Source organism: Sprattus sprattus (genome assembly GCF_963457725.1).
Source record: "Sprattus sprattus genome assembly, chromosome: 9".
Taxonomy (NCBI): domain Eukaryota; kingdom Metazoa; phylum Chordata; class Actinopteri; order Clupeiformes; family Clupeidae; genus Sprattus; species Sprattus sprattus.
Genome location: NC_137928.1, coordinates 29,268,463 through 29,288,294, shown reverse-complemented (window position 1 = coordinate 29,288,294; position 19,832 = coordinate 29,268,463). Strand labels below are relative to the sequence as shown.

Here is a 19,832-nt window from a genome sequence, read left to right as displayed (position 1 = left end):
TGTGAAACTGGGGGGTATTCCAAGTATGTGGTTTAGTGACAATCCTGGGAAAGGTAACTCAGAGGAAGTGGTCCACCTGATAGAAGATCCCTATGGCTTCATTCTCCTAGCAAGACCATAGGGCTCCTCTTTGAGTTGGAGCCCAAACTCTAACTCAGGGGTCACTAAGGCATGTGCTGGGACACCCCCCTGGGTATGTTGTTGGCATAAGTCCACCGGCAATTTCAGGGCTTTCATTAATTCAGAGAAGTTGATTTTGTATCTCTGGGTTCTTGTTTATTTATGGGTTTATAGATTTGTGTTGATCATTCTTGTTTTTGGTGGAAATTAGTTTTGTGTCAGGAAATTAACTAAATATAGTGATCTAGTGATTTGTTTTCTGTTGTCCATGGTATTGTGACTTATGATTAAACTTACCCTGCTGATAGAGCAGTTGAAACTGGGATGACCCTGGAGTAGGGCTCAACTCCAAGAAATGCCTCTGCCGTCATGAAGTTTGTTCTCTGCTGCGGACCATACTTGGACCAGGTTCAGAATCCCAGACGTATGTTTGTGTGCCCTTCTGAGAGCTGAAGCCAGACGAGCTACAGGAGCTTTCACAAGCAAGTGGTGAACATGAGGGTCCTCATGGTAAATACTTTTTTATCTTTACTTTCAGATCCCAGGGTATAATACACCAATGTTCTGAAGTAAAACTTCACTTAAAACATTTAAAATTAAACTTTGATTTTCAGTAGTGCCTTTAGTTACCATGTTTAGCACATTTCTGGACGTTTTGTCTCTTACTAAAGGAGATATGTCGGAGAAATAATCTCAAGGTCCTTAAGGTCATTCTATTTTGACCAGTTATTTCCTTTCAAGTGTTTTGAAGTATTTGTGATAAAAGGCTAATTTTGTATTTACTGTAATTTTATTAAGTAAACCAATGGCGCGTTGTAATGTTTAACCATAGTTTGACTCCAGTCGTCTTCCAGAGAGTCTCGACCTCGATTGCACTGCTCTTTCCACATTTAGTGTTGATGCTGAGCCAAGGGAGCTTTGGCAGCCAAACCGACATGCCCAGTGTCCCAGAGTGTCTGCTGATCGGTTGACAAAAGTTTAATCATATCAAATCTTTGAGCTGATGTCCTTGACAAGCACAAAGCAATTTGGCATGGAATCACAGTCATTTATCTTTGAAAATAAGATATAAGGGCCAGTATTGTGAGAATTGTGCTTTGTTATGGTAGTCAGTGTGCATAACCACTCATCATTTGCTAAAAACTAATATGACCCTATTATATTGGCGATGCCAGAGCCAGAAAAGAACCTGTAAACCTGAGTTTTCAGTTGGTTATTCATCAACACTTTGTCCCATGAGGGGAGAAAGACACACTTAAAGTCCTTGTGCTTCGCACTAGTTTTATAATTTACCCGTGACAGTTCTTGCATGGCATTGATTTTAGATTAAAGGTTTGGGAAGAACCTATGCCAACGTTGTGTTTCAGACCTACTTCTCCTCGGGTTAGTCTTTTGATCAGTTTTATTCTTCGCAATTTCCAGTTCTTTGATTTGATGCGCGGACTAGATCAATCATCTCCATGATTGCCAGAGTAGCCAGAGTTATGTTGGTCATCTACCATTGATGTCTTCTCTGCCTTCAAATGCTAGGCTATCAACTGAAGTAGTTCACTTGCATTTGCAGTGCAGCCATAACATTGTCATTCAGATCTGAGGCTTTTGCTAGTTACTCTGGTAAGTCCCTGGTGTCTGTTGTGTCTGGATTCTCCACCTGTCTGATAAGAAAGTGGTTCATCTGGAGCTGTCTCTCTTTGTGTGTCCTTGCTGTCATCAGCAATAGTACCATCTTCAGTCAACTTTGACACATCCTTCCAGTCCACAGCATAGCTTTTTGGGATGGTCAGTCTGACTTGAAAAGCCTTCGCTGCCAGCATGGTGTTCAGTGCTCCATCAACTAGGTAATGACCTCAAATGGCCAAAAAAGAGCATTTTGGGCACCGTATTTGGTGTGTACACTAATTTGAGGATATCTTCCAAGCCTGATCCTGACATCGAAGGACCAATGATCACATGGAATCCACCAAATTGGAAATTGATAGATTTTAATGGACTGCCGGGTGCTTCACTTTCAATAATTATCATCGCTTTCCACCATAGTGGTTGATCGAAGGTTAGAATTGCTGTGACCTGGTAGCAAGCTGCGTGATCATGAACGAACTGGATGTAAGATCTCCTGGATCAATGTAAATCATGGGTAGGAAGATGGCTGACCACTGACCAAGATGATCTCCAGTGTCCATCCAGGCCTAGAGCATTTGAAGAGCAGCAAGGACAGCTTTCAAAATCTATCAGCAACTCTCTCTTTCATCTTCATACTTCTCTTCAATGTCCCCATAGGTAAGGTCCTTGAGGCCCCCAGACTGTACATATAGAACAATGTTGATGTGTCTGACATCTACTAGGTCCTTTGCTGTCACCTTGACACGTGTAATGACTGAAGCTCATTCAATTTTGGGGGTGATGCACACAATAATGTCCAGTATTGTGTTTATTTAAATGCTACATAGGGATTCAACAAATCGATTCAAACATCTTCTAAGTTAGTAGTTTCCCCAATGTAAACCTGAATACTTTTTTACAACAGTTTTTACAACAACTCTGACATTATGCAGTCTGCACCAAAGGATTTTGTTTGGTTATTGGCTTATTATTGTTTTTTATGGAAGAATTTTATGAACAATTTCATACTCGGAGCCCTGGCAACGGTCATCACAATGAGACATTCAAAGCCTAGTGGTGCTAAATATAGAAAGAATGCACAGGCAAGGTGGATATGCTTGACAAGCTGTCCAAGGAGGACATTTGATCTGCAAGCACAATCAAATGAGCCAGTGGTTGTAGTGAAATGGTCTTGGTTATTATACTCTGAAATTCAGATTAGGCTTTTCTGCTTTTGCTACACATTATTTAGATTAGAAAACATGATGTTGGTCTAGCAAGGATGCATGTAATGGTTGGAAACATATTGGTGATATTGGTGGATCACTTTACTCCCAGGTGAGTCCACAACAGATGAAGCACCCTTTAACACTTTCCTATTGTAAGATTCTTTTCTCTATTTAGGCTACTGCACTTAATCACAAAAGCTGGTCTCGTTGGTTGTAGAATGGAGTCTCAATCAAGGAAGCTGAAGTGGTTCGGATCAGAGCCAAAGATATTTATTGTAGCAGACAAGAAATATCACTAAGTACTTTTCTGAGTCTAAGTATCTAAAGTACCGGTGAAGCAGAGTTCTTTCAGGGCACACGCGGCCTGCGTGGATCCGTCCTGGAGAGGAGATGGTGTCCGTCTCTCGTGATTCTTGCTCTGATCGACCTGAGTCTAGCGCGCAGCCAAATTTAACCAGTATAATTACGTAAGCCAAATAGAATGTATAACATCTCTACCAAAGGATTACACACACACACATATGAACACGTAAACAGTCTCATGAGCTCATCGATGCCCTTGCCCTTGGGCCTGATAGAATGGGCACCTTTGAGGAATGCTACACAGCACATACACAGAGGGGCCTAAGCAGACATAGTGGAGCTGTCTCCAACGGGCATCATATGCCTTTAGTATACGTTATGGTGACCTGTTAACCTTACTGGGATCTGGGCCTACATGGTCCCTTAGGAGGGCCTGAAAGTGATGGAGGTACATACACAAGAGATATGTACATGAGAAATACACCGGAATATAACAATATGCCATCTGGAAATTGGACAAAGCTACGATGGCAAGTAGTATGAAAGGCAAGAAACTGGGAGCTGAAAATGCATTCTTGATTTGAATGTCCATGCCATATGGCAGCCATAGCATCACTCTCAGGTGCAGCATAATCTTCAGTGCAATCTGATCTTTATGGAGTGCTGCAGAAAGGTTTAGTCAGTAATCTCAAACATCTCACTGGTTAATACTCAAAGACCATGTAACCAGTCTGACTGTCAAACACCTCTCTGACACTTGTTTCACAGCATGAAAGTTTTTGCGATATCACCTGGAAGAAGTTCATGTGTCACTGGTTGACCACTCAGATGGCTAAAGAGATCGGTAGAAGAGCGGTAGAAGCCAGATTCCTTGCTCAAGAAGATTTGTCAACAATGTCCCACTAAAACACTGCTTTATACACACCATAGTACACATACTATATCTAGTTACCTAGTCCATTACATTCTATAATCAGCAACTATCTAAATGTGCTGTTCTGCTGTTGTTTCAGGCACAGGGCTTTCCTTATACTGGCTTCTTTTTGCCAGCATGCCCAAGACTAAGAAGGATTAAACGGCCACCATCACAGCCTCATTTCTGTTGTATTCTAGGGCGCTTTACCATTGTTGTTTGTTGTTCTGTTCTGTTTGGCATGAATCGTGCAATATATCCCAGAGCCCCCCTGAGGGAATGGAGACGTTCAGAAATGAAACCCAAGTAGTGGTTGCTTTGTGTCCTCCTCACTCCAACAATGTGTTTATTTCAATGCTCATTTGGTGAATGCCCTGATGGTTTGGTCTTTCTTATGGTGCTTTATATGCAGTTTTATGTTACCTGCATCCCTGTTTCATATGTGAATGTGTTCCAGACTATCCCCCGAGTGGGCTACCGGGCGTTCAGCTCGACCACTAGGCAGCTGAAGAACAATGTGGCAGAGCATCAGAAGCTTTTCCAGGTGAGAGCATCAGCGTTCAATAGTCAGAGACTCAATACAAAAATTTATATTTCATTACTAAAACAATATTGGAAGCTGTTGTGGTGGCTAAATCTTTAGACGTTATCAAGAAAAGTGAACAATATTTACAGCATAATCAGTGTTCGAGAGGACAAGGTCTGTGAAGAGGCCCAGTGTTCAACTCTAAGCAGCTGGATGGGTTGGGGAGTAACCCTGGCCTGGTCACTTAAGCAATGGGGTGTGTTTGCTGTTTGCAGTGGTGTAGCATCCAGTGCTCATTGTCTTTGTGTGGGGGTTTGTTTAGAGAAAGAAATTCTCAAAGACATGAAGCTATGCAGTGTGTCTGTGTAAGTGTATGAACACAATGATTGGTGGTGGAATTAGCTGGGATACAAGCTGCACCAGCTCCAATCTTGCCTAGGGCACAAAATTGGTCATAGCCAGCTTTGGGACAGAGAGAGCAGGTATACACAGTGGGTCCACTGACCAGTAGGAATGTACCGTGATGTTCAAAGAAAGCAGATTTTGGACTCTATAGACAGCTCCTCTTAGTTGTCTCATGTTACAGTGCTGTATCCATCACGCCAGTGTTCTGATGAAGTATTTTCTAATTCTGTATCTTTGAAGGTGTAGAGTTTAACATTGATTACTATGTCACAGGCGGACAATGGACTGCCTATTCACATCAAGGGTGGAACCACTGATGTCCTGCTTTACCGACTTACCATGACTTTAACCCTTGCAGGTAATGGATCTTTTATTTGGCCATATTCAGTGACTAATCCATGCATGGCTTACAAAGTAATAGTCACCAGTAGATTATTCTCTTAATAATTTGGAAATAATATACATATGTAAAGATATATTTTCATGACATGAAGGTACAACAGGTCCTACTATATCACTGCTTTATATACACCATGGTAAACATACTATTTCTAGTTACCTAGTCCATTACATTCTATGACCAGCAACTATCAAAATGTGCTGTTCTGCTGTTGTTTCAGGCACAGGGTATTCCTTGTACTGGCTTCTTTTTGCCAGCCTGCCCAAGACTAAGAAGAATTAAAAGGCCACCATCACAGCCTCATTTCTGTTGTATTCTATTGTTCTTCATTCTTTTTTCTTGCCAAAATTATTTTGACATATACAATTATGTGTAAATAAAGATATGTCTGCCAGCCACAGTCTATCTCTCATGTATTAAGCAATCAATTAATCAAAATAAGAAAGACATTCAAAGAAAGACAACAAAGAAATGGCACAGCAAGAGCTAATAGATAGCAATAGAGAGCAATGGATTCTCAGATAGGTCATGTTCCATTACTAGTTTCAGAATGATACACTGAACTCCAAACATGTATGTGAAGGAATTATATTGGCATGCAAGCTAATATGACCATCATATTGTGGGCTCATGTTTTAAAAAGCCAGAGGTCAACAAAACCATCTTTGGTGTCCTGGAGATGGTTCAGCAGTCATTACATTCAGTGCCACCTATAGTAATCACAGGCATTTTAAAACACACACAATGAGGCTGATATCCAGAGAAAAACTGCACTGTCTTGGGAAGGTGGTCATATTAGAGGGCAAGTACTATGGGGCTGCGTTTGTAAAATGTTGCACGTTCTAAAATCCTTCTCAGTTTTGGTACATTTAGCATTATCATATGGGGGAAAAAAGCACGACAATATTCAAATGTCACTTTTTCAAACATTTAGAGAGAAATTCATGTAAATTCATGCGATAACTTTTCCAAGGATAGTTTTTGGCAGTAACACAAAGTTGTTAAATAATATGAATCTTTCATCTGAATGTTAATGTTAAATGTAAATGTTAAATATAAATGTAAATGTTAAGTGTAAACTTAAATGTTAAATATAAACGTAAATGTTCAATGCTATATATAAATGTTAAATATAAGTGTTAAATGTAAATGTTAAATGTAAATACAAATATCAAGTGCTAAATGTAAATGTTAAATGTGAATGTAAATGTAAATGTTCAGTCTGCATGTCAGACTTGACAAAACATTGCAATATTTACGGTAATTCATAGCTTTCAGTCACGGGACTACAATGGGTACCTTGCGGGCAAAAAGAACAGCTGAACAGCGGAGATGTCGACCAACAGTGGATATCTTCGAGTAGCGCAGCCTACTCAACTACGATCGCCATCAAACACAGATCATACCACAGGTAAGAACTAGTATTCAATAAGAGGAGTAGCGCACGATGCGAGTCGCCTCACCTGGTGAATAAGACACGCATTGCATGCGATCTGAGGCGTAGCGCACGAAGCGAGTCGCTCGAGGCGCATTGCGCGCATTGCATTGACTGTTATTAAAGCTTTTACTCATTCTCACAGAGACAAAACAAATAGCTAAACGGTCAAGCAATGTCATTTATTTCTTTAAAGAAACTAAACAAATAGCTACACGGTCAAGCAATGTCAGTTATTTCCACGAAAAAAACGAAAACGAATCAAACTTACATTACCACTGCACACTCACAACCTTACAGATAATGCATAGAAGTTGTACTATAGCATTTGTATTCAAAGTTTACACTTGAATCTACCAAAGTACTCACCGTTTAACAATACAACTCCCACAAGTTGACAATGATAACAAGACACAAATGGCAACTTTATTGTCATTACACAGAGTACAAGTATTGAGGCAACGGATTCTAACCAGAAGTACAGATAGCAGAAGAGTGCAGAGTAGGCTATTCTATTTTATATAGTGGTAATATAAAAATAAATAGATGGGATGTATACAGTATGATATGACAGTACAAAATATATGGGGTATGAGCAGTAGTAACATTGGCAGCAATAGTTGGTCATTAGTGCAGATATGATATAGGTATATGCAAAGTGCTGATGCAGAAGAACATGTGAAGGTAGCAATAGAAGTTATGAATGAGGTAAGAGGCATAATAAGATATAAGTACAATGAATATGAGGTAAGAGGCATGATATGATATATATACAATGAATATGAGGTAAGAGGCATGATATGATATTCAATGAATATGAGGTAAGAGGCATGGTATGATATGAATACAATGAATAGGGACAACAATTTTAAATAAGTAGAATCTACTTACAGTGGGGAAAATAAGTATTTGAACCCCTGCCGACTTCGCAAGTTTGGCCACTTGCAAAGAAATGTGTGATCTAGAATTTTAATGGTAGGTGTATTTTAACAGTGAGAAACAGAATATCAACAAAAAATCCAGAAAACTGCATTTTATAAGATTTATGACTTTATTTGCATTTGATGCAAAAAATAAGTATTTGAACCCCCAAGTAAACAGCAAGAATTCTGGCTCCCAATGGCCAGTTATGTGCCCAAAAAGCACACAGATTAGTCCTCATTAGGTCTAACAAGGTATACCTGATTAGGTCTAACAAGGTATACCTGATCTCAACTGGTGACCTGTATAAAAGAAACCTGTCCAAAGAATCATACTTCACACCTTCAACCTCACCACCATGGGCACGACCAAAGAGCTGTCCAAGGACGTCAGAGATAAGATTGTAGACCTGCACAAGGCTGGAATGGGCTACAAAACCACCGGCAAGCAGCTTGGTGAGAAGCAGATAACTATTGGTGCGATTATTCATAAATGGAAGCAACACCAAACAACTGTCACCCGCTCTAGGTCTGGGGCTCCATGCAAGATATCCCCTCGTGCGGAATCAGTGATCATTCGAAAGGTGCAGAATAACCCAAGAACTACACAGGGGGAGCTTGTGAATGATCTCAAGGCAGCTGGGACCAGAGTCACCAAGAAAACCATTGGCAACACACCACGCCATCATTTTTTGAAGTACTGCAGCACTTGCAAGGTCCCCCTGCTAAAGGAAGCGCATGTACAGGGCCATCTGAAGTTTACCATTGCACACTTGAATGATTCTAGGGAGGATTGGGAGACAGAATGTGGTCAGATGATACCAAAATCAAGCTCTTTGGCATCAACTCGACTTGCCGTGTTTGACAGGGGGGGGAATGCTGAATATGACCCCAAGAGTACATCATACCCACCATCAAGCATGGAGGTGGAAACATTATGCTTTGGGGCTGTTTCTCTGTCAAGGGTACAGGACGACTCCACTGCATCAAGGGGACTATGTATGGGGCCATGTAACGTGGAATATTGGGCTTGAACCTCATTCCCTCATTCCCTCCCATTGAAAACACAACCTTAAAGATTTGGAGAGGATCTGGAAAGAGGAGTGGACCAAAATCCCTCCTGAGATGTTTGTAAACCTGGTGACCAACTACAAGAAACGTCTGATGTCTGTGCTTGCCAATAAGGGTTATTCCACCAAGTACTAAGTCTTTTTTGTCAGTCAGTTTTGGGGGTTCAAATACTTATTTTTTGCATCAAATGCAAATAAAGTCATAAATGTTATAAAATGCATTTTTCTGGATTTTTTTGTTGATATTCTGTTTCTCACTGTTAATATACACCTACCATTACAATTATAGATCACATATTTCTTTGCAAGTGGCCAAACTTGTGAAATCGCAAGGGGTTCAAATACTTATTTTCCCCACTGTATATGAATACACTAGAACAACTCAGCAATAATACAATCACAGTAAAAGGAATGTAGTAAAAAAAGTGTTTTATTAAAATGAATAAATGAATATTCTAGAACACCTCAGCAATAATACAATAAAAGGAATGTATTAAAAAGTGTTTTATTAAAGTTAAATCTAAAGACACTAAAATTGAATCTTGTTTTAGAGGTGCTCAGACTTTGTACAAAAACACATTGTACATATTTTGGAAGTTTTCTTTTTTACTCTGAACCTTGTAAACAGAGGTGTTGGTCCACATAGGTGAGTTTAGCACTCAGAAACTGTTTGTGGTTTCTACTAATAATAAGTAACTTAGAAAATGACTCTATTCTTCACCTAGAGCACTATGCATATTGATGAGAGAGGTGTAAACACATTGGGGCACCTCAGTCAAAGGTGTAAAGACAATGGTCAGACAATGGCCAGGGACAAACCTCAAAGACAATGGACAGGGTGATTTACACGTCTTTATTTGTTTTTGTGAGTGTGTATTTTCTATTTCTATCAATAACTTTTAAGAAATAAATGACATGGCTTGACCGTGTAGCTATTTGTCTGTTTTGTTACTGACTCTGTTTTGTTACCAACTTTCAACCACGAGAATGAGTAAGATCTTTAATAAGTGGCTCAACAACGTTTATCGTGACTTGTTACCGACTTTCAACCACGAGAATGAGTAAGAGCTTTAATAAGAGTCTCAACCACGTTTATAGTAGGCTATGTGCGCCGTCTCAACCACGTTTATAGTATAGGCTATGCGCCTCGAGCGACTCGCTTCGTGCGCTACGCCTCAGATCGCATGCAATGCGCGTCTCATTCACAGCAGTGTGAAGTTGGCCCAAAGACGCCCAAATAAGAATTGCGTACTTCCGGGTTACGGGATATTTCCAGCGAAAAACGGGTGAATGGTCATCAAATTAGTAGTCCAACGTATGACTGTTATGTTGTGGACTGTTCAGCGTACTAACGGACTGTTTAATGTTTGTGTTGTATCTTATGTTGCGGACTGTTTTGTGTTGTATCTTATGTTGCGGACTGTTTTATGACTGTTTTTTTTATCTTATTGCTGGTGTAGCCGGCGTGGTCTAACCTCGCTGACTACTGCGTTGTGTTCTGGTGCACAATATCTAACAGGACGCTGAAGTTCTTTCCAGTAGCTTTATTGCAACTTCCAGTTTGTAGAATGCCTTTTGTTGCATGGCAAAACATAGACAGACAAAAGAAAAGGACAACTGAAACATATACACTACACTACAAAACGACAGAAAAACGAAAACTAGCATACAATTAAATAGGTAACACACGAGGTTAGCTATATGTAAAAATATATCTTAAACCAGCAAATATATCCCCAAATCCCAAAACAAACTTACCAACCCTATATTCTTATCACAATACATACTCATGAACCACCGTGTGCACCAACATGTACGCTAAAACACATATATTACTAACTAACATTATATTAATATGACCACACTATGAACACGTACCTTTTGTTGCATGGCAAAACATAGACTGAGCCTGGCACGTAACTACAGCCTATAACAACCAAACCAGCCAATAGAGGGCGCACTTCCTCAAGAAATAATAATGCAATCATAGCTATCATAAAAGCAAACAAGATTTTGGTGAAATAAAACTTATATTACACAAAATATTAAATGAAAGATTGCACACATATTAGTTATACTTTAAACCTGTTACATTCACCCCTCTTTAATTTCGCCAAAATCCCTTAAAGCATAGAGAGTAGTAAAGAAACAAAAAAATATACAAACAAAGCTCTTGTTCACGTAGTCAAAGATAAGGGAACTATATTTCCCATTCACAGCATATAAAAGCTACTTACAATGTAAGTCAAAAGAAAACAGCAGGTGATCAGCCTACTGCTTCTTCCAGTGTGTAAAATGATGCCTTTTACATCATATATCATCTTGGAACAAACTCATGACACAAGTCATTCTGCAGGTATTTAAAGACATTATACCACAGCACCTCAGTCTCTATCATTTTTCTATCTAAAATAAACTGAGTAAAGACAATGACCTTCTATTAACCCCTTCAACAAAACCCCTGGTGAGTGGTCTTTGCGCCATGTTCTCTATCATGCGATTGACTGCCTTAACAACCCTGCCAGTACGTGTCCTGACTACCTGTCTAACAGGCCCTTGTGCTTGTGTAGGTATCTGACTATCAGCTATTGTAACAGGTGAGCAGACATTCGGGTGCACTGCCTCGCCTAAATCAAGAGCCTCGGTTGGCAAGTCAGAGTCAGTCAAGTGTGAGTCAGGAGGAACACTGGAAACAATTAAGTCTCTTACAGGTGATTCGTTTTCCCCTTGACCTCGGACCTCATCAGACTGGTTTCTCGTGGGTGTCAGTTGAACAGAGTCACTGGACAAAGAATGGGGTGTCTCATCCTCCACCTCGCACTCATCAGCATCAGATGACGTGCTTAACCACGAATAGGTTCGGTCCTCAGAAGCGTCTACTGCCAGGCCACTCAAAGAATCAACAGAAGGAGGCTGGAACTCACTGGCCACATCTGAGGCATCTTCATTCAGCTCCTCACTGCTTTGTTCCAGGACAGGTAAGAAGCTCACGTCCAACATCAGGTTCCGATGGACGACTTTGTTTTTCCCACTCTCATCCCTGACTTTGTAAACGTGAGTCTGAGGGTTCCGGTCTATGATGGTATACATGGTGGGCTCCCACTTGTCCGCTAGCTTCCTCTTCCCCCTCTCCGTTTTATTGGCTAGCAGAACTCGGTCGCCAACGTTCAAGTGGGTTCCACGGACTCTCTTATTGTAGCCATCAGCTTGATGCTGCTGTTCTTTCCTCGCATGCTGCTGAGCTATGCCGGCAGCCACATGGAGGTTCCCCATCAACTTCTCTGCATAAGTCTTATAATTCACCACGACTGGATCCTTCAGGACTTGTTTGAAGACCATATCTACCGGGAGTCTGGGGACTCGACCGTACATCAAGTAGAATGGAGGATATCCAGTTGTTTCATGCATGGTGGCATTATAAGCAAAGGTCAAAGTTTGTATCTGTTGAGCCCAGTGTTGTTTGGCTGTTAGTGGTAAGGCACGCAACATACTGCCAAGCGTCCTATTGAACCTTTCGGTTTGTCCATTACCCATGGGATGGTATGCTGTTGTGTGTGACTTGGTAATCCCTGTGAGGCTGAGGAGTTCGGCAATGAGTTTGCTTTCAAAATTGGCTCCCTGATCGGAATGTATCCGCTCTGGAAAACCATAGATGCAGAACATGTTATCCCATAACTTCTTTGCTATTTGCTTTGCAGTCTGGTTGACACAGGGGAACGCATGGGCCAATTTTGTGAAGTGGTCTGTTATGACCAACACATCCACAGATTTTTGCTTACTGTCCTCAGCACTCCAAAAATCAATGCACACCAGTTCCATGGGTGCTGAAGTGCGAATGCTCTCCAAGGGGGCTCGGGCAGCTGGTTCAGGAGTCTTTGCAAGGATACAGCGTTGGCAGCATTTCACATACTCCTTGATGTCTCTTCCCATATGCGGCCAGAAGAAGCGCTGTCGGGCAAGGTGTGCTGTTCTAGCTTGTCCTTGATGCCCAGCGAGATCATGCACACCAGCAAGAGCCTTGGCCTTCAAGCTAACAGGCAGCACAAACTGATACCTCTTCTCTTTGCTTAAAGGGTCTTTAGTCATCCTGTATAGGACTCCGTCCTGGACTTTCAGGTGATGCCACTGCTTGCACAATGTCTGCACTGTAGCAGTCAACCTACTTCTCCCTCGCCTAGGTGGTGGCTCACCCCTCAAAATGAGTGGAAGGATCTCCCTGATGACTGGATCCGTTTCCTGGCTGTACCTAAGCTCGCCGATGGAGAGGGCTTGAGCTGTGTCTTGTTCTGAGGGCACCGCCTGAGGAAGAGCCTTGAAAAATTGAGTTGCTCTTATCTCTGCTCCCTTTTCCCACTCTACATGAGCTTCAAAAGCAGATCTCACATGTGAGGGTTCTTGACTACCAGCCAGTGTGTCTTCAGTGGTGTCCATGGTCAAGCCACAGCCTGCATCATCTGTCCGGAGACACTGGACCTTGCAGCGAAAGAGATCCTGGACTTTCTCCTCCTTTGTTCCCTCCGCTTCAGCACACAGACCTTCATACGGCTCGCTGATCAACCTTTGGCTCACTGACTTGGCAAAAGGATCTCTACTTAGGGCATCCGCCACGATGTTCCTTATCCCAGGGATGTGTTTGATACTGAATGTGTATGGGGAAAGCTTTGCCACCCACCTTTGTTCGTAAGCGTCAAGTTTTGGTTTTGTCATTATATAAGTTAAAGGATTATTGTCAGTCCACACTGTAAAAGTATGGCCCTTCAACCAGTGACTGAATTTTTCGCAAACACTCCACTTGAGCGCCAAGAATTCTAGGCGGTGGGCAGGATACCTCTTCTGTGAGCCAGTGAGGGTCTTGCTCGCAAAGGCGATTGGACGTGCCTTCATTTCCCCCTCTGGTATCTGAGACAGAACTGCCCCAAGGCCGTCAAGAGAAGCATCGATGGCCAGAACCAGTGGCTTAGAGAAGTCTGGATGGGTGAGAACCGCACAGTTCAGGAGCTTCTCCTTGAGGCTGGCGAAGGCGGAGTCGCAGTCAGGGGTCCAGTCTGCAGGTTTGAGCTTTCTGTAGACTCCTGGATTCTGGGTGTACTTTCCGGCCTTTCCTCTCCGTTTCTGGCCAGCTGTGAGGCCGAACAGGGGTTTTGCGATAGAGGAGCAATTTGGTATGAAGTGCTGGTAATAAAATACCATCCCCAGGAACGACTTCACTCTGCGGACTGAAGGAGTGCAGCAATCGTTTTCCATCAAGTCCTTCTTCGACATTTTGGCGATGACCTCAACTTTTTCAGGGTCAACAGCAACACCGTCACCGTCAACAATGTGTCCGAGGAACTTCACGGACCTCCGCAACAGATGGCACTTTTTCGGACTCAACTTCAGGTTGTGCTCTTTCAGCCTCTGAAAAACAACCTCCAACCTGCTGAGGGCCTGCTGTTCAGAGGGGGCAAAAATCAAGAGGTCATCTAGGTAGCATAAAAGACTGCTGAAGTTAAGTTCGCCAAAGATGCTTAACATCATCCTCATGAAGGACGCCGGACTGTTGCAAAGACCCTGCGGCATTCGGTTATACTCATGCAGGCCTAGTGGTGATGTGAAGGCGGTGTATTTTTTGTCCTCCTCATGCATGGGCAGGTTATAAAAACCAGATGTAAGGTCCATGGTGCTGAAGACAGTGTTACCGCCAAGGGCAGCCAAGCAGTCAGATTGATGGGGCAAAGGATGAGCATCCTTGATGGTTCTCGCGTTCAGCCATCGAAAGTCTGTGCATATACGAAGATCGCCATTCTTCTTCCAAACCATCACGAGCGGGGAAGCATATTCACTCATTGATTTCTGTATGATTCCCTGCTCTTCCATCTCAGTGAGGGTTTGACGCAGCTTTTGATAATGGGCTGGCGGCACTCTGCGATAGGGAAGACGGAAAGGACGGTCGTCAGTGAGGCGGACTCTATGCACAAAGCCCTTGGCTTTCCCGCAGTCTAGATGGTGCTTTGAGAATACGTCCTGATACTTCTCCAGCAATGTCACAAGTTGAAGCTTGGTGGAGGGGCTCGCTTCACAATGGTCAATGTCAACATCTCTCAGACCAGACTTCTACAGCCTGTCTTTCAAATCAGTGTTGTCGTCCTGTTTCACATGAGTCACTTCAACACAGCCATCGTCAATCTGAGAGGAACCCTGGAACAGTGTAAAGTCTTCAGCCGCGACACATGGAGAGACGTCTGCCAGCTTGCTGTTCTTTCTAAGGGTGAGTGGTTTGTCGGTGATGTTGGTGATTTTCATAGGGGTCCAGCCATCTCCCCACAGCGGCGTGACCACTCTCCCCACCATGATGCCCCGAGGCACACACCTGGAAGTGGTAGGCTCCACAATGACTGTGCTCCCAGGTGACTTGGGCACGTTACTTGGCAGTCTACCCCACAGTAGGTACTCTTGTTTGGGGAGGAGAGTCACCGCCTGAGTAAGCTTCACTGTCCCAACTTTTTCTGGCACATCTTCACCCCTCCATCTCGTAAGGCTTGCCATCATCTCCAAAAACTGTTCGCCGTCTGAAGAGCCCTGTGTGTTGCGTGAAATAAGTGTCCAATAATTCTTCTCATTTTTCAGCTGATGAAGCACATATTTCAGCATGTTGGTGCCTACTATGACGTCATCTTTCTGACCAGTGACCACAAGGACTGGCACCATGCACTTCACCCCATACAGACTCAGTTCAATGTCGTACATGCACTTGGGGCTCACCTGTACTCCTCCACAGCCGACAAGGATGATGCGCTGCGTGAGTTCTTGCTGTTGGGTCAGGACGCTATCTGATAGCAGCCGCTGCTCCGCCTCTTCACTCATAGTGCAAGCCATTGACCCTGTATCGAGGAGCCCTTGTAACTGAGTACAGCCATTAACTGTCACTGGTGCGTGAAATAGCCCTTGAGTAGCAGGTCAGGTCTGTGGTGTTATTGGCAGTGACTGTCTCTCTTACTGATGCCTGAGCATGTGCACCAATGTTCTGTGGCCGGTAAGCTTTGGCTTGAGATATTGTTCTTACCTCTCTCTGATGTTCAATGAGGTGTTCCTGAATCTCATCCGCTGTCCACTTCTCTGCTATTTTGCACTTTAGGACACTTGCAAGAGCAGGGTCAGGACAGTGTTTCACCAACATCATTGTTACCTCGTGAGAGGGATCCTCAATGTTTCGCCCCTGCCTTCTCAGACACTCATCCGCGACATCCACAGCCTTATTCAAGCGTATCCAGTAGTCCATCGGACTCTCCCTGGCCAGAGGAAGAGTGTTATAAAAATCTGCTAGAGGCATCGAAGAGTAGCTTATCTCACTGAAATGTTGTTTCAGAATATCAAAGACAAGCTTGGAGTCATCAGTTGGCCGCAGCGATGGCATGCTGCACAGTGTAACTTTAACAATGTCTCTAGCCTTTCCCATTAGTCTAGACATTATCTCCTGGGACTGTTCTCGTGGAGACACACCCCTCTTATTCAAGTAGACACTCATAATCTCTTCCCACTCATGCACTGTGTGTTTGTCCGTTCCATCACCCCTGAAGTACGGTGGCTCTTTGACATCTGTCTTCATAACTAACTTTACTCCAGTCATGTTCAAGTCAGTCTGTCCATGTCCTAAATTCAGACTAGGTGTAGGAGTGGTTTGGCTATCTGCACTACTAACAGATCTCTTTAGCTGGCTAGCAATATTCTCTCCTATTTCGTGAGCTAACTGTGTAATGAGACTCCCTAGGTCTGAGGAGCTCACATCTGGACTAAACACTGGCTGACGTGGAGAGTGCTCATCTGTGTGCGTTTGAGTGTATGAGAATACAGGGGGACCCACTGGACTAACACCACTCCCAATGTCTGAGACATACCCTAACCTACGTGCATGCGGTGCGGGGGACTGTGCATCAGTATGTACTCGTGTGGACGAGAGCCCAGGTTTGCCCAGTGCACCAGCACCTCTAACCGGCGTGCTCTCATCCCTCATAAACTGGCCCCTACCTAAGCTTACTAAACCAATACCCCCCCAGCCCATTGGTGTCTTTACATCCTCACCATCAGCCATTTTTGCAAAAGTGGTGATGTATTAGGCTATGGCAATAATATATGAATTACTAGCAAATTCAAATATGAATAGAAAAAAAATAAATCACAATGTAAAATTATACTAGCTGATATATAAGCAATTAAGAGTTACAATTTACACATTAACATTCGCTCGTGTACTTGTCAACGTCCTGAAGAGGTTCTTATTCGTCACAGCAACCAGCGGCAATCATCCTGGCGATGATCTGAAGCGATGTCATCCGGGTCACGGCACCAATGTAGCCGGCGTGGTCTAACCTCGCTGACTACTGCGTTGTGTTCTGGTGCACAATATCTAACAGGACGCTGAAGTTCTTTCCAGTAGCTTTATTGCAACTTCCAGTTTGTAGAATGCCTTTTGTTGCATGGCAAAACATAGACAGACAAAAGAAAAGGACAACTGAAACATATACACTACACTACAAAACGACAGAAAAACGAAAACTAGCATACAATTAAATAGGTAACACACGAGGTTAGCTATATGTAAAAATATATCTTAAACCAGCAAATATATCCCCAAATCCCAAAACAAACTTACCAACCCTATATTCTTATCACAATACATACTCATGAACCACCGTGTGCACCAACATGTACGCTAAAACACATATATTACTAACTAACATTATATTAATATGACCACACTATGAACACGTACCTTTTGTTGCATGGCAAAACATAGACTGAGCCTGGCACGTAACTACAGCCTATAACAACCAAACCAGCCAATAGAGGGCGCACTTACTCAAGAAATAATAATGCAATCATAGCTATCATAAAAGCAAACAAGATTTTGGTGAAATAAAACTTATATTACACAAAATATTAAATGAAAGATTGCACACATATTAGTTATACTTTAAACCTGTTACACTGGCATTGATGGCATTGATATTCGCGAACGTCCATACACAAACAACAGAACAAACTTGTGCACACCGAGTCATATTTTCTATTCGCGAACGTCCATACACAAAAAACAGAACATATCATCAGAGTCATATTTTCGGCCTTACACGTCCACATAGCCTATGTCCATACACATAGGCTATAAATCACAGAATGAACGTTTCCCAATTTTTATTTCAGAATGTGTTAGTAAAAGTTCTGCTGAAGAGATGTATGCCCCATATTAGGGGTGACAATTTGTAGTTTTCTCAGCCCAACAACTTTAATCCAGCAGCTGTATTAAAGTGAGCCTAGGGAGGTCCATAGGCCGTTCGGTTTATTGGTTCTGGACGTTGCAAAGACGACAATTCCCCAATTTTTATTTCAGAATGTGTTAGTAGAAGTTCTGCTGAAGAGATGTATGCCCCATATTAGGGGTGACAATTTGTAGTTTTCTCAGCCCAACAACTTTAATCCAGCAGCTGTATTATAGTGAGCCTATGGAGGTCAATAGGCCGTGTGGTTTATTGGTTCTGGACGTTGCAAAGACGACAATTCCCCAATTTTTATTTCAGAATGTGTTAGTAGAAGTTCTGCTGAAGAGATGTATGCCCCATATTAGGGGAGACAATTTGTAGTTTTCTCAGCCCAACAACTTTAATCCAGCAGCTGTATTATAGTGAGCCTAGGGAGGTCCATAGGCCGTTCGGTTTATTGGTTCTGGACGTTGCAAAGACGACAATTCCCCAATTTTTATTTCAGAATGTGTTAGTAGAAGTTCCGCTGAAGAGATGTATGCCCCATATTAGGGGAGACAATTTGTAATTTTCTCAGCCCAACAACTTTAAACCAGCAGGTGTGTTCAGTTGGGCTCATAGGTTACTTAATCTTTAATTGTTTTAATGATATGACACCTTTTCTGTTAGATTTTGTGATATATATTGTAATATGTGCTTTAGACGTGATATGTGTTCATTGTTCGACAATTTAGCCAACAGATTATTTTATTATTATTTATACTTTCTTGAAAACCGAAAACTTTTATTCTGAAAAAATGCTAACTATTAGCCTAAAGCGCTAGTTCCTGTTTCATTTCGGTATTTGGGCCAACTTCACACCGCTCTCATTCACCAGGTGAGGCGACTCGCATCGTGCGCTACTCCTCTTATTGAATACCGGAACTTAGCTCCATACCACAATAGTCAGACAGAGATATCTAGAAAATAAATTACATTTTGGGAACTTGTGGTCCCTTTGCTGCACCCGCTGATATTTTTCATTTCCATAACTTTTCGAAGTCCCTGCCGGAGCTCCAGTTTGGAGATATTTACATCTAATAGAAAATCCGTCCCCCTACCATCTCAAAAACTGAAAGCCTACAAAAGCACAGATAGTAATTTTATTTTCAGAAGGGGATGGGATCATAACGAAGTTTTCCGGAAGGTGAAACAAAAAAAAAAAACATTTTCATTATCAGAGCAAAGATGATTGCCATTGAATAGTCAGCTACCAGCTAGCGAGCCTTTATCCAACGCTGTTCTTTATCATTTGACAACATTTCCTGGTTAACACAAGTACAACCACCTGTTCTGGCGAATGACAACTGAAATTATCTTCCCATATATTTTCTACTGGCATTGTAGTATAGTTGGATGACGAAATACAGTAGCTAAGCCTACTTGCTTAGGTAGGCTACTTGTCACAATCTCGCAGCAGAAGCCTGGTAATCCAATTTGAATTGTGTTGATGCTTTGTTTCTTGACTTTATTTCTTGATCTATTCCCCTTTTAGGTAGTTATTCTGATGAATGAGGGGACCAAAACAGGGTTACTGCTTGTATTGCAAGCTCCAAAAATAAGGCTCCTTTACTGCATGTCTGTGAAAAGTTGACACAAGACATCTACAATCAGCTGGCAACAACGTGAGCGGGTTT

General features: G+C 42.3%; 1 protein-coding gene across 1 annotated transcript; it reads left to right on the top strand.

The window, feature by feature from the left end:
* The first annotated feature begins 557 nt into the window (after window positions 1-557).
* Window positions 558-5,891, top strand: cox7a1 (cytochrome c oxidase subunit 7A1). Its single transcript, XM_080844452.1, has 4 exons — window positions 558-630; window positions 4,622-4,708; window positions 5,369-5,453; window positions 5,716-5,891. The coding sequence occupies exons 1-4, from the start codon at window positions 616-618 to the stop codon at window positions 5,775-5,777; spliced, it is 249 nt and encodes an 82-aa protein (XP_080700578.1). The 5' UTR covers window positions 558-615; the 3' UTR covers window positions 5,778-5,891.
* The last annotated feature ends 13,941 nt before the right edge of the window (window positions 5,892-19,832 follow it).

Coding starts and splice junctions, on each gene's coding strand:
- cox7a1 (XM_080844452.1), top strand. Junction 4,709..5,368: donor AGCATCAGAAGCTTTTCCAG/GTGAGAGCATCA, acceptor ACTATGTCACAG/GCGGACAATGGACTGCCTAT. Junction 5,454..5,715: donor CATGACTTTAACCCTTGCAG/GTAATGGATCTT, acceptor CTGTTGTTTCAG/GCACAGGGTATTCCTTGTAC.